We start from the raw sequence: 14,190 nt of genomic DNA, 5'->3' as shown, positions 1-14,190 counted from the left end.
GCGCATTACAAATTTTTTCTATGATGGATTGACATCTTCCATGGGCCAAATGGTCGAGACAATGTGTAATGGAGAATTCATTAATAAAAATATTGACGAGGTATGGGATTACCTCGATAGTCTTGCTGAAAAAACACAATCATGGGATTATTACCCAAAGTCGAACACCACTTCTAGGCCGACTCAATTAAAGGAGAAAGGTGGATTGTATCTCTTAAAAGAAGAGGATGATCTCAAGTGTAAAGTGACTACGCTCATAAGAAAAATTGAGGCCATGGAAGGAAAGAAGGATAGGGTTAATGAAAGTGTTTGCGGCATCTGTGATTGCAACATTCATACAACTGAAAATTGTCCTACAATACTCGCCTTTCGAGGAGTATTGAATGAACAAGCTAATGCCGTAAACAACTATCAAATACCTTTTACTGGACCTAACTCCAATGCATACAATCCTGGTTAGAAAAATTATCCAAACTTTAGTTGGAGGAATGGACAAACGGCTACTCCTCCAGGTTTCTTCAATCAAAATCCAAATCAAGTGAAACCTCAAGACGAACCGGTTCACAATTCCATACAAGAGCTGGCTCAGGCTATGCGGGGAATTACAGATTTTATGCAAAAGATAGATTCTCATATGACGGTTATAGAAAAAGGGATGCTTCCTGCACAACCTCTCCCCAATCCTAAACTGCAGTATGAGATTAATGATCCCAGTTTTTCAAATCAGATGGGGCACGCTAAATCCATTACCACTCTTAGGAGTGGAAAGATCATTGATAAAACTCTTCCGGTTAGGCCCGAAAAGCCTCAAGAACCAGAAGAGGACAACAATGATGGAGCTAGTGATGCCCCACAAAAATTAGAACCGAAACTTCTAGAGAAGCCAGTTGCTCCATTCCCCCAACGATTGGTTTCACTAAAACCTCTCTCTAACTCCCAGGATATCCTAGAGGTGTTGAAACAAGTGAAAGTTAACATTCCTCTACTTGATGTCGTGAAACAGATTCCTTCATATGCCAAATTTCTGAAAGACTTATGCACGACCAAACGACGGCAGAGTATTCAAAAGAAGATCTTCTTGACCGAGAAAGTGAGTGTCATCCTAAAGCAAGACGTACCACAGAAATTCAAAGATCCCAGTAGCCCAACCATATCATATGTAATCGGAGACCATTGAATTGATCACGCACTTCTTGACTTAGGAGCGAGCGTCAATCTGATTCCCTACTCGGTATACAAATAGTTAAGTTTGGGTGAATTAAAATCCACCCTAACCACACTACAACTTGCTGATCGCTCTATTCGTTTACCTAGAGGGATAATTAAGGATGTGTTGGTCCAAGTTGATAGATTTTACTACCCTATAGATTTTATCATCCTGGACACCGAACCCATCAATAACATGAGCACTCAAATTCCTGTCATTCTTGGTCGCCCATTCCTTGCTACGTCAAATGCAATTATCAATTGCAGGAATGGTGTCATGACTATGTCTTTTGAAAATTTGACATTGGAGTCAAACATTTTTTCAATAACGGCAGCAACGCAGAGGATGATGACGATTTCCACGACATTAACATGATTGACTCTTTCGTGGAAGATACGACACCTCTGACCTTATCCTCCGACCATCTAAAGACATGCCTGGCCCACTCCCATGATTTTGATGATGACATGCTTAGGGAGACGTGCACCTTGCTTGATAATGCACCGGTACTTGAAGTTAACCGGTGGAGGCCATAATTTGAAGAATTACCACAAACCGATGTAGTGCCTCTACCGTCTAACCTCAAGCCGCCGAAGCTTGACCTAAAACCTTTGCCCTTTGATTTGAAATATGCCTATTTAGGTCAAGATGAGACATATCCGGTGGTGATCTCTGCCCAACTGGAGAAAGAACAGGAGAGTACGCTCATATTTACTCTCATTGAGCATAAAGGAGCCCTGGGATGGTCAATTGCGGATCTTAAGGGAATTGACCTTTCGATATGTACTCACCACATTTATCTAGAGGATAATATGAAGACCTCCTGACAACCACAACGTAGACTAAATCCAAACATGAAGGAAGTGGTTAAGGCCGAGGTTCTTAAATTATTGGACGTGGGTATCATATACCCTATATTTGATAGTCAATGGGTGAGCCCAACTCAAGTGGTCCCTAAGAAGTCCAGAATCACCATCATAGCCAATGCTAATAATGAACTCGTGCCAACTAGAGTCACTACTGGTTGGAGAATGTACATTGACTACAGGAAGTTGAATACCGTCACGAGGAAAGACCACTTTCCCTTACCATTCATTGATCAGATCTTGGAAAGATTAGCTGGTCATTCCTATTACGCTTTCCTTGACGGGTATTCGGGCTACAACCAGATAAAGATAGCCCCTGAAGACCGAGGAAAAGACCACATTTACATGTCCCTACGGCACCTTTGCTATCGAAGGATGCCATTCGGACTATGTAATGCCCTGCCACCTTTCCGATGTATGCTTAGTATCTTTTACGATATGGTAGGGCAATATCTAGAGGTCTTTATGGACGATTTCTTTGTTTACGGTCCATCTTTCAACAAGTGCTTGGAAAGTCTTAAATGTGTGTTTGAAAAGATGTGAAGAAAAGAACTTGGTACTTAATTGGGAGAAGTGCTATTTCATGGTTCGAAGGGAATTGTCCTTGGGCATATCATCTCGTCCAAGGGAATCGAGGTAGATAAGGCAAAAATTGATCTTATCTCTAACCTACCTCCACCCAAGAACATCAGAGACGTGCGATCCTTCTTAGGACCACAGGATTTTACAAGCGATTCATAAAGAACTTTAGTCTCCTCTCTCGTCCTTTATGTAATCTTCTTCAAAAGGATGCTCCGTACGAGTGGACTGAGCAATGCTAGGAAGCTTTCACCAAGCTTAAGGGCACGTTAACCACCGCACCTATCATGCGACCACCCGACCGGAGCCTTCCTTTTGAGCTTATGTGCGACGCTTCTGATTATGCTCTTGGGGCGGTCCTAGGCCAGAGAAAAGATAAGGGCCCTACATCATTCATTACGCGAGTAGGACTCTAAATCCTACCCAAGTGAACTACTCGACTACGGAAAAGGAACTCTTAGCCGTAGTGTTCGCCTTGGACAAATTTAGGTCCTACTGATCGGATCTAAGATCATTATCTATACAGATCATGCGGCACTTAAGTATCTTCTTTCTAAGAATGATTCTAAGCCCCGCTTGATACGATGGATTCTTCTACTCCAAGAATTTGATTTGGAAATTAAAGATAAAAAGGAGTAGAAACGTTGTGGCCGATCACCTTTCTCGCCTTAATACCTCCGATCCCCTTGAGACAACCCATATCAACGACATGTTCCCGGATGAACAAACTGTTCAAAGTCTTCCATTCACCTTGGTTCGCGATATTGCTAATTATCTTGCTACGGGTTTCACGCCGACACATTGAAGATAAGAAGAAATTCTTTACCGAGGTACGCAATTTTTCTGGATGATCCTTATTTATTTAAATATTGCCGGACCAAATCCTAAGGAGATGTGTACCAAACGATGAGCATCGGAGCGTCATCTCCTTCTGTCTCAGGCCTGTAGTGGTCATTTTTCTGCCAAAAAGATCAAGGCCAAGATTCTGCAGTGTGGCTTTTCTTGGCCCACTATGTTTAGGGACACTCATGAGTTTTGCAAAGCTTGTGAGCGTTGTCGAAATTGGGAGCATTGTCCCATCGAAATATGATGCCTTTGAATCCCATCCTTATCATTGAAGCATTTGATTCTTTGGGGCATCGATTTCATGGGACCATTCCCCAATCGTTTGGAAATCTGTACATTTGCTTGCCGTGGATTATGTCACTAAATGGGTTGAAGCGATTCCGTGTCGAACTAATGATCATCGCACGGTCATTAAATTCTTAAAAGAAAACATCCTTTCTCGATTTGGAACGCCTCAAGCCGTCATTAGTGATGGGGGCTCACACTTTTGTAATAAACCATTTGAGAGCTTAATGAAGAAATATGGTATCTCTCATAAGGTGAGCACCCCATACCATCCACAGACAAGTGGACAAGCTGAGATTTCTAATAGGGAGATCAAACATATCCTGGAGAAAACGGTTAAACCTGATTATAAGCATTAGTCAATCCAATTGACCGATGCCTTATGGGCATACCGTACTACCTTTAAAACCCCTATTGGAATGTCTCCCTTTAGACTTGTCTATGGGAAAGCTTCTCACTTGCATGTGGAGCTAGAACATAAAGCGTATTGGGCGATCAAAAATCTTAATTTCAATCTAGACAACGCTGGCTCGCTACGCAAACTTCAATTGAATGAACTTGAGGAAATCCGAAATGATGCGTACGATAATTCGAGAATTTACAAGGACAAGATGAAAGCATTTCATGACCAACACATTTTGCGAAAATCATTCACACCTGGTCAGAAGGTCCTTTTGTACAATTCTCGATTACATCTCTTTCCGGGTAAGCTTCGATCTCGTTGGACCGGCCCTTACATTATTGTTACTATTTTTTCGCATGGGGCCGTTGAGATAAAAGATCCCGACAATGGCAAGGAGTTTAAAGTCAATGGACATCGATTGAAACCATTTATCGAGAAATTTGATTCAGAGGACATGTCCATACCTCTGACTGATCCTGTTTACGATTGATCTCCTAGTCCGATGGAGGTATAGGTAGGTTTCTGTTTTCTTAGGACTAGGGTAGTTGCTTATTTGTCTGGGTGAAGACGGTAAACTTAGCGCTCCCGGGAGGCAACCCAGTTCTTCATTTCATGTCATTTTTATCATTAGTTAGTTCAATGTTTGTGGGTAACATTACTGCAAACCCTCACGAGGCTACAACTCGTCCACTAAGGGCAACCTAGGGGTTTAAAGGTTTGTTGCATACGCTAAATGCAATCGAGAGCACCTACGAAAGTGGTATAGGTAGGATTTTATTTTTGTTATTGTCTTGACTTTTGTTGGTTTCTCTCTTATACTGACCCCTTTTATGTAAATAGCTATGGAAAGCCTCTTGATTCTTTCAGGTATTATCTTCCCATCACTTCTCATTTACTTATTTTGTCGCATGTGCATTGCATGCTTATTTCTTTTACATTGAGGACAATGTAGATTTTAGGTTGGGGTGGGAGATTAAGTTTCCTAATCAGCATTTTTCTTGGTCTTGAGCTTCGGTTTCTCAATTTTTCCGGGTCCCTGGTGTGTAATTTCTTCGATCTTTGTCCCCTGGAGTCCGTCCCTTGCCCTTGGTAATGCCTGAGCTTTAAATCCCTGCTTTTAACATCCTTTCCAGCCCATGCTTGTAAATATACTCTGCATCACAAATACGATTAAAACAGACCTTAGCAGTCCACTTGAGTGAGTAATAGAGCCGAGCTTTGGGCCTCAGTCTAACAAAGGGGTGATGCACACTAGATGATAGGGTGGACTTCACATAAACATTATAATGAGGCCCACTTGAGCCACAACTCCTAAGTAAAATATACTTGATGATTATTTTCATTAATATGTAATTAAGTTAGGGCTTATTTTGTATTTGATAATTTCTCTAGGATAATCCTGACCATTCAATTGATGGGCCACAGGAAATTAGTTGATGCAGTTAGCATCATCCAGTTGGCCACGGGTTGGCTTCTGACCCCGACAGTAGCCGAGTGCCTACTGAAGCGACCTCACCGAGTTTTGTAGGTCCTACCATGATGTATGTGCTATTTGTCGTATCACATTGTCCATCATCCATCATCTCAAGAGATAATTTTAAAGCATGCACGGGGGCAGATCCAAAGCTAAATAAACAGTGGGATTAAACGCCTATCATTAAAAACTTTTCAGGACCTACAAAAATTTCCCATCAAGCTGACATTTGGTTTTTCCCTTTTTCTATGTTTGTGTTAATTTACGAATAAGTTAGATCACAAATAAACATAGGTTTCAACGGTGGACGTTACTGCCCCCTGTTTTATGTGGCAGGGTCCACTTGAACTTTGGATCCGTTTCATTCCCTGGCTCATGCCCTAAAATTCCCTCTACAAATGGAAGGACGATATAGATACAACACATACATCATCATGGTGGGGCCATTAGTTGATGACGTCACTTCAGCTGTCGACACGGTAAAACCTCAGCATAGATGCACTTCATTTTCAAGAAGTGCAATTATTGTATTGCTTTCTTACCTGTACTCAATGCGGTAAATTACAGCACCTTATGTCGGTAGCCAAAACTAATCACACTCCTTTGGACCATCAAAATGTCTCTTTCACCTCAGCGCTGGTTCCACCTAGGGTTACTGATGACCGTTGGACAGCATAGCAGCACCATGGAAGTGGGTTTGCCATAGCCCAAAATCACTACTATCCTTGGATTATCATTGCCACTTAATTAAGGTCATTAAAAAATGGACGATGAGATTACGAGACATCATTATCGTCCATTTTGTAGGCCTGTAACAGGACGTCTGTGATCATCTGATCTGGATGATTCAGGATGATTAGGTGCAATCAACGGTAGCCGCCTTCTTTACGGTGTTCCGATGTGACTGTAGATAACCCACATGCGACAAACAGTGGGATTTGAACGAGAGCCTTTCCTTTCATTGGCCAATCCAAAATCGTGAGTCTTTTAAAATAAAGTCAAGGGTAGATTGGGTAATTTTACAAAAGAGGAAGAGGAGATATCGACTCTACACATTGAACCTGCCAGTGACAACCTCGCTACCGGTCGGTTCTCTGTGGGCCCACCTTAATGTATATGTTTTATCCACGACGTCCATCCATTTTTCCTGATCATTTTAGAGAATTTTTGTAAAAATGAGATAGATCCAAAACTCAGGTGGACCACATCACAGGAAAACAATGGTGATTGAACGCCTGCCATTAAAAAATTGATAGGGCCCACCGTAATATTTATTTGCCATCCAATCTGTTCATTAGGTCACAAAGATCTGGATGTGGTAAAAAAAAGTATCAGCTTGATCCAAAACTTTTGTGGTCCTCAAGAAGTTTTTAATGGTATCCGTTCAATCACCAGTGCTTCCCTGTGGTGTGGCCCACCTGAGATTTGGATCTATCATCATTTTTGGTATCGTGAGCTCAAGTGATCTGAAAAAATGGATGGACGGCGTGGATAAAATACTTACATCAGGATGGGCCCCACTGAGCACCGACCAGTGGAAATGTCGGTGCGTGCCTTATTTCGATAAGATAACGACAATTTCGACACGATCTGATCGGCGGGGTAATATGTTCTGCTTTTTACTCTCTAAAATGTCCTGGCTCTCAGTCTCAGTAGAGCAGTGCGTAGGATAAGAGAGTAGCAGGTAGAACGGTGCGTAGGATAAGGAGAAAGAAAGATGAAGGGATACTCTGCTTCTCCTCATCTCCTCATATCTCTGCTTCTCCTCATCTCCTCCGTTTCCGCTTCCAGATTCATACGGTCGGAAAATGATACCGTCTTCGAACGAAATCTTCTCTCCAACGGTCTCGGCCTCACGCCTCCAATGGGGTAAGATTCTCTCTATCTATCTCAATGGCTGACACGTCAGATTGTCGGAATGCTGACACCACACCACTTTCCGGCCTTTGCTCGTTATACAATCCGTAATATGCAGACCCGAGTATGCAGCCAGAGTATCAAATTACTCCTCAATCATACATTTGTTGCTCGGTATACAATCCGTGATATGCAGACCCGATTTCAACCCATCGAGTTTTAGAACAACGGTATATAGTAAAGATTTCAAGACAAGTATGTGAAATGCTAATCTCCCACCAATGTCAATCCGTACCGTCCATTAATTCACACGATTGGATGATCCTAGCCCTTTGATTGTGTGCAATTTGTTTTAACCATCAACTTAGAGTGATCTATGGTGGATTGTAAGTATCATCCAAATAGAGTGATCTTTGCACCATTGCATGCCACTAGCTGTATAAAGAAATGAATGAATGGTCCAAGTTAACAATTGGTTGTGTCATGTGGCATTAAAATCTTTCGGGACATTAGCATTCTTTGATCATGGTCGTCATCGTCACCATCATCAGTTTTAAGGTGATGGAGTCATTTGATGCCTACCTTGGAATCAATGGTTTTTGTCGACAAACATATGCTCACGTCAAATCAAGGAAAAATGTTTTCTTCTAATCGTGTTGAATAATGTATAATTCCAACCATGGGCAGTCAACATTGATGGACTGTTCAAATACAATGTATCCCATATCATGTGTAGATGAAAAGTGGGTTCTCTCGTAATATCATATTGGCGCCCACCAGAAGAATTTAAATATAGAGATTACAATTTGATTTTAGCATTTCGAAGTTAGTAAGTGACGCTGTGATGGACGTGATGAGGTCAAAAATAGTAAGTGTCTAATTTGGCCTAACCACGTTATTCTCCTAAATCTTTACTATATACCGTTGTTCTAAAACTCGGTGGGTTGAAATCAGGTCTGTGTATCACGGATTGTATACTGAGCAACAAATGTATGATTGGGGAGTAATTTGATACTCTGGTTGCATACTTGGGTTTGCGTACTATTTTCTAAGCTCAAAGGATCAGGAGTTATGATCGAACTAAAACTTACTATAAATAGTAAAAATGAAATTAAAAAAGATTTTCGATCATCAATCTGATGAAATCTTGCAAATTTGGTGTGGGCAACCCGGCACAGCGGGGTTGGGTGGCTAAAGTAACTTCTCCTACCCCAAAATCATATATGGTACGTTGAATAACTCATTCTAACTTCTCTTACCCCAAAATCATATATGGTAGGTCGAATAACTCATTCTGGTTTGCGAGATATGCCTGTTTTAGGGCTCTGACGGTCCTAATCACTTCCGCCTGCGATAGATCCTTTTCTGGTCCATCTTGGACATGAAAGTGTCCGTGATCCGCTCGACATTAGTAAGTAGTAGTTATAAATGAAAATATTTACTCACCACTTTAAAAGAATTTCCGTCATGTTTCTTTTTCAGGTGGAATAGTTGGAATCACTTTTATTGTAAGATTGAAGAGAAGATAATTAGAGAAACTGGTGAACTGAATCTATTCAACCTTGTCTCTTATTTCATAATGTGGTTTTGGATTTGCTGAAATGTAAATTGAGGAAACTCTAAAACTGAAAAGAGTACTAGATTGTTTTTTTTTTTTTTTCCCTCTCTTTTTAAAAGGAATTGTTACATGAATCTTGCAATTCTTTCGAATACTCGGTTGGAGTTTTGAACATTTGATTTAAAACTTTTATCTTCCCTTGTTTTTATTGATTTACTATATTGTTGCTATTTGCCCTTGTGACAGTTGATGCTTTGGTATCATCTGGCCTTGCCAAGCTTGGATATCACTATGTTAATATAGGTATCTTGTTATAGTAACATAATTTATTTATTTTTTAGTAAAAACTACTTGCATTGTTGAACAATGGTTAATCAAGTCTGCAATTTCTTGTTTATCAGATGATTGTTGGGCTGAGTTGAATCGTGACTCGAAGGTTTGCATTTTTCATTTTAGAACTTTGTGTTCAAATCTCCTAATGGGCTTAAATTCTTTAGAAATTTTCTGTCTTTGGTTACATGTTCTAAGGACTGATACTGATTATCCAAACAAAAAAATGGAATTGAATTTCAGGGTAATTTGGTCCCTAGAAAGTCGACGTTTCCATCTGGGATTAAGGCTCTTGCGGATTATGTACATAGCAAGGGGCTTAAGCTTGGAATCTATTCAGATGCAGGGTAACACATTACAATTTTTTTTTTTCCCCTACTTAAGGCTGATGTTAGCAGGGGATGTGGCAATGCTAATAGATGAAGGATGCATTATCTCTTTGTCCTCGATGGTTTATTTCCTTAAGCTGTTTGGGATGAGGGATTTTGAGTAGGGATTTGTGAAATCCATGAATTTCAAATCTCCCCTCTTTGTTTATTATCAGGGTTATCCAAATCTGTACCCCCATAAATCCATGCATTTGGGTCAAATCCAAATCCCCCATAAATTTTAAGACTTGGAGATTTTGGGATTTGTCAAATCCCAAATTCAAAATAAATTCATGAATTTGACAAGTTCATGGATTTACCAAATTCATATTCTCATTTCCCGGATCCCAAACAGGCAAAAGAGGTAGAAAGGACTAGATGGTCATTGCTCTTTGTAATTCTTCAAAATTTCTAGGTATCAGACATGTAGTGGGACAATGCCAGGATCACTTGGTTATGAAGAGAAAGATGCCATGACCTTTGCTTCATGGGTATGCATCTTAGAATTGCCTTTGAGTTGCATTTTCTTTGTAGCATCATTCTCCAATTGTACTACTATTTGAAAACATGAATATCTTTCAAACTTCTGATAAAAGCCGTCCGTTTCTGTTAATTAAAATCAATAAAACCCAAACTAATTGGATAGTTTTATGAACTACTTTATAGGGAATTGATTATTTGAAGTATGATAATTGCAACAACGATGATTCTAAGCCGACAGTTCGGTAAGCTTACTATACTCACTGTCAAGTTCAATTTTGAGGAGCTCTTTTTTCTTTTTTCTTTTATTATTTTTATTTTAAAATTTTTTAAAACTATGATATTTACTTCCTACTCTTTGAATAGGTATCCTGTAATGACTCGAGCACTAATGAAGGCGGGCCGCCCAATCTTTTTCTCTCTCTGCGAATGGTAATTCTTTATTAGTACAAGCATGTCACACTTCTTTTAAATTTCTTCTCCGTTTGTGTTTTTCATCTGTTTTGCTCTATTGATCAGGGGGGATTTGCACCCGGCTCTGTGGGGCTTTAAAGTTGGAAATAGTTGGAGGACTACCAATGACATTTCTGATAACTGGCAGAGGTTAAAACCTCTTGAAATCCTTTGATTTTCTCTAGTTTTCTTAATCATAAGAAGCATATGATTGATTAATATGTCTTTGATTTCATAGCATGGTCTCAAGAGCTGACATGAATGAAGTGTACGCCGATCTCGCACGGCCTGGTGGTTGGAATGGTTAGAATCCTACATGATTGAGGAATTCGTGATTTCTACTTATTTTGTGCTTAGACATCAACTTATATTTCTGGATTGTGTTTGATCAGATCCAGACATGCTTGAAATAGGAAATGGAGGGATGACAAATGATGAGTACATAGCCCACTTCAGCTTATGGGCCATTTCCAAGGTATTATAGATGTTTCCATATCATGCACCACCATGTGGATGGATGCCTTTCCGTGGTTCTACATTTATTCATTTTAGCTCTACTTTTGCAGGCTCCCCTCCTAATCGGATGTGATGTACGGAACATGACTAAGGAAACAATGGCAATCATTGGCAACAAGGAAGTCATTGAGATTAACCAAGGTATATTTGCTACATAGAGTGATGTAAAAGTGTAAAAGAACTATGATACATGAGGGATCACCATTTCTTTTCTGTTCTTTTTTCTCCTTCTACTTTGGTGAGAAGGATTTGCTCTACATATTCAGTTGTCAATAGGACTATAAGGGCATATTTGGATTGGTTTCTACTATTGAAAAGAAATCGTTTTCTTCTGTTTGCAAAAACAAAAGTTGCTATGCGATTTCTACCATTTTCCTTTCGTTCCCATTAAGCATCAAGCAAACATGCTGGACAGTTGGATCTGACTGCAAATTTATTTCTCTTTGTGAAATGGTATATAACATGAGAATTTGGTGGAATTGGTATTGAGTAGATTCTCTTGGCGTTCAAGCGAAGAAGGTTAGGATGGAAGGAGATTCTGAGGTACGTTGTCCCCTAAACAACATGTAGCTTCTACTGTCCACGAACTACTTAATTGGACATTGAATTATGTGACTGTTTTTTTTTACAGATTTGGGCTGGACCCCTCTCGGGCTATAGGTTTGTCGTCCTTTTACTAAATCGGGCACTTGTGGAATATCCCATTACAGCTCACTGGGATGACATTGGTCTCCCAGCAAAGACGGTGGTCCAAGCGAGAGATCTCTGGAAGGTAGTTTCAATTTTAACTTGGGGACTGTTAAATCGACACCTAAAAATGTAATTATAGTTGTATTAGAGATCTCTAATCATGATTGCTGATTATCAAATATTATTTTTAATTCTTACAAAAAAAATGACCTCTAATATATAATGATGATTAACTAAAACAAGATGAACTCACTTTTACAACCTTTAGTATAGATAATACATTCACGTAATAAGCAAAATGGCTGGTAGATTTGCTTTGATTGTTCTTCTCTGTTTATATGCATTGGAATTGTTTGTTTTTTAAGTAGCTTATGTCGATTTATGGATGCAGCATGAGACATTGAAGAAGATATACAAGAACAAATTGACGGCCACAATTGCTTCACACGGTTGCAAGATGTTCGTGTTGACGCCAATATCTTAGGAAGTCCCATCCATGCCATTGTTCTTAGGAAACTACACATGTATGTTGATTGGGACTGTCACTAACAAGTGTCTTTGAAGTTACATGATTTCTTTGCAATGGTGAACCAGTTGATGATTGGACCCGACCAACTTGACCGGGGTGGGCCATTAGTCATGAACACGGGTAATGGGCTGGGATAGCTTGTCATCTATGCTCAAGCTCTACTCACTCTACTCAAGAAGAAATTGTTTTATGCTCTAGATCTAATCCGTCGACTGTGATAGCTTGTCATCTATGCTGATGCTCACCTCTTAATGGAAATTGTTTTACTGATGACTTTTTTTTTCCTCCACCTTCCATTAGGTCTGCTATCTTTTAGGTGGGCCAGGCACAAGACAGCTTTTAAAAACAAACAGCTCTTTTGAGATAATAGCACATGCCCTTGCACATGTCAAAGTTGAATCTGTGAGGTCGTCCATCTGGTTGGCCTTATCAAATATGTGCCGTGGCCCCCAAAATTTTGCTATCAAGTGGCTGCATGTGTTTGGAAAAATTGGATGAAAAATCAATATTCGCATTCAATGTGGATACATGGACCACCTTAAAATTGGGTTGGCCTGCTTTTTGGGCCTTCACCAAGACGGCCCACCAAACGAACAGCCTATGTCTGGCGATCATTCAGCCTGGATTTTGAACTGGTTGGAGCGGGTCTATCAGGCCGACCCTGTTAAAAATTACAAAATATTCTTGGGCCAGGCCCAGCCCATCTGCCTTGCGTGGGTAGCCACAGCTTTCTCGCCCACTGTACTCGCATGTACATGCAAAATCCTAGCTCCTCATCAGGTGGTGGGGTTTGCCACAATACATCCTTCTCACCAGTCTATATACACTTTGTATACATGCTCAAACCAAGTAAATTGTGGAACCCACTTATTTAAGTTACAATACAAAAATCAGGATGGTAAAAATAAGTTACCTCAGATTGATGGACACTTATTTTTTAAACAAGACCATCTTAAACATTCAATAATGTCAATCAATTTAACATTATTGTAACCTAATAAGTGGAAGTTTTTGAGCACCACATAAGCATTTTGAGTAATTTATAACTTCATGCGTATTATGGAAGAGGTCTACCATCCCTTTGCCACATGTTACGTATTATGGTGGGCCCGCTAAACTAATGGGCATGGATAAGGCACTTTATATCAATAGGCTGGTGTTCGTGCCCCTTGGTATAATCACCGCGATGCGCTATTTCCATGATACAATTGCCAAGCATACAACTTCCCCAACAGACGTACATGAGATTTTCACCTCATACGGCTCAATTCTTTCGAAGAGTAACTAGGACCAATTCAGTCACATTTTCATATTCCAATTGAACACTTTTCATTTTTTATTATGGTCGAAGGAGAAATCAAAATGTGCGGATCAAATCACGATCTTATAATTATAATAAGAACAAGAGATCTTGGTGTCTGAACCCACCTTTTTTTTTTTTTTTTTCATACTTTCTGAAGTACTCCGATCAGATCTGGCCAAAAGATTAGGCTGGTCTACTGATCAGATCTACACGGGGGAACTCACTCTTGGATATCGATGCAATTCATGTAAGTCCACCATAAGTGCCAGTGTAGTAGATAGGTGCAGTATCAAAGTCATGCATCAGATGGGTTGAAAATTATTATTATTATTATTATTATTATTATTTGCAAAATGGTTCACTCAGTGGAATTGGAGTGGAAGTAGGCAACTTCCAACATCAATGGAATTGGAGTGGAAGTTTGTTTTGCAAACTGCAGGGTTCTC

The 14,190-nt window shown here is 39.9% G+C and overlaps 1 protein-coding gene across 3 annotated transcripts in view; it reads left to right on the top strand.

Annotated features, from left to right (window-relative positions):
* Window positions 1-7,294: 7,294 nt before the first annotated feature.
* Window positions 7,295-14,190, top strand: part of LOC131242865 (alpha-galactosidase 1-like) — a 90,421-nt gene continuing 83,525 nt past the window's right edge. For 2 of the 3 annotated variants that reach the window (XM_058241793.1, XM_058241796.1), the window contains exons 1-12: window positions 7,295-7,529; window positions 9,000-9,058; window positions 9,322-9,378; window positions 9,477-9,511; window positions 9,649-9,752; window positions 10,189-10,264; window positions 10,440-10,498; window positions 10,620-10,685; window positions 10,773-10,856; window positions 10,945-11,009; window positions 11,099-11,181; window positions 11,273-11,363. In XM_058241793.1, the coding sequence (XP_058097776.1) occupies window positions 7,378-7,529; window positions 9,000-9,058; window positions 9,322-9,378; window positions 9,477-9,511; window positions 9,649-9,752; window positions 10,189-10,264; window positions 10,440-10,498; window positions 10,620-10,685; window positions 10,773-10,856; window positions 10,945-11,009; window positions 11,099-11,181; window positions 11,273-11,363 (931 nt within the window). In that variant the 5' untranslated portion in view covers window positions 7,295-7,377. Of the gene's footprint in view, window positions 7,530-8,999; window positions 9,059-9,321; window positions 9,379-9,476; window positions 9,512-9,648; window positions 9,753-10,188; window positions 10,265-10,439; window positions 10,499-10,619; window positions 10,686-10,772; window positions 10,857-10,944; window positions 11,010-11,098; window positions 11,182-11,272; window positions 11,364-11,715; window positions 11,766-11,853; window positions 11,995-12,303; window positions 12,553-14,190 lie in introns of those variants that run through there. The other variant, XM_058241795.1, reaches the window with a different exon arrangement.

The sequence above is a fragment of the Magnolia sinica genome, chromosome 4, assembly GCF_029962835.1.
Source record: "Magnolia sinica isolate HGM2019 chromosome 4, MsV1, whole genome shotgun sequence".
NCBI lineage: Eukaryota > Viridiplantae > Streptophyta > Magnoliopsida > Magnoliales > Magnoliaceae > Magnolia > Magnolia sinica.
The sequence above is the reverse complement of the archived record's forward strand: the minus strand, read 5'-3'. Positions and strand labels throughout refer to the sequence as shown.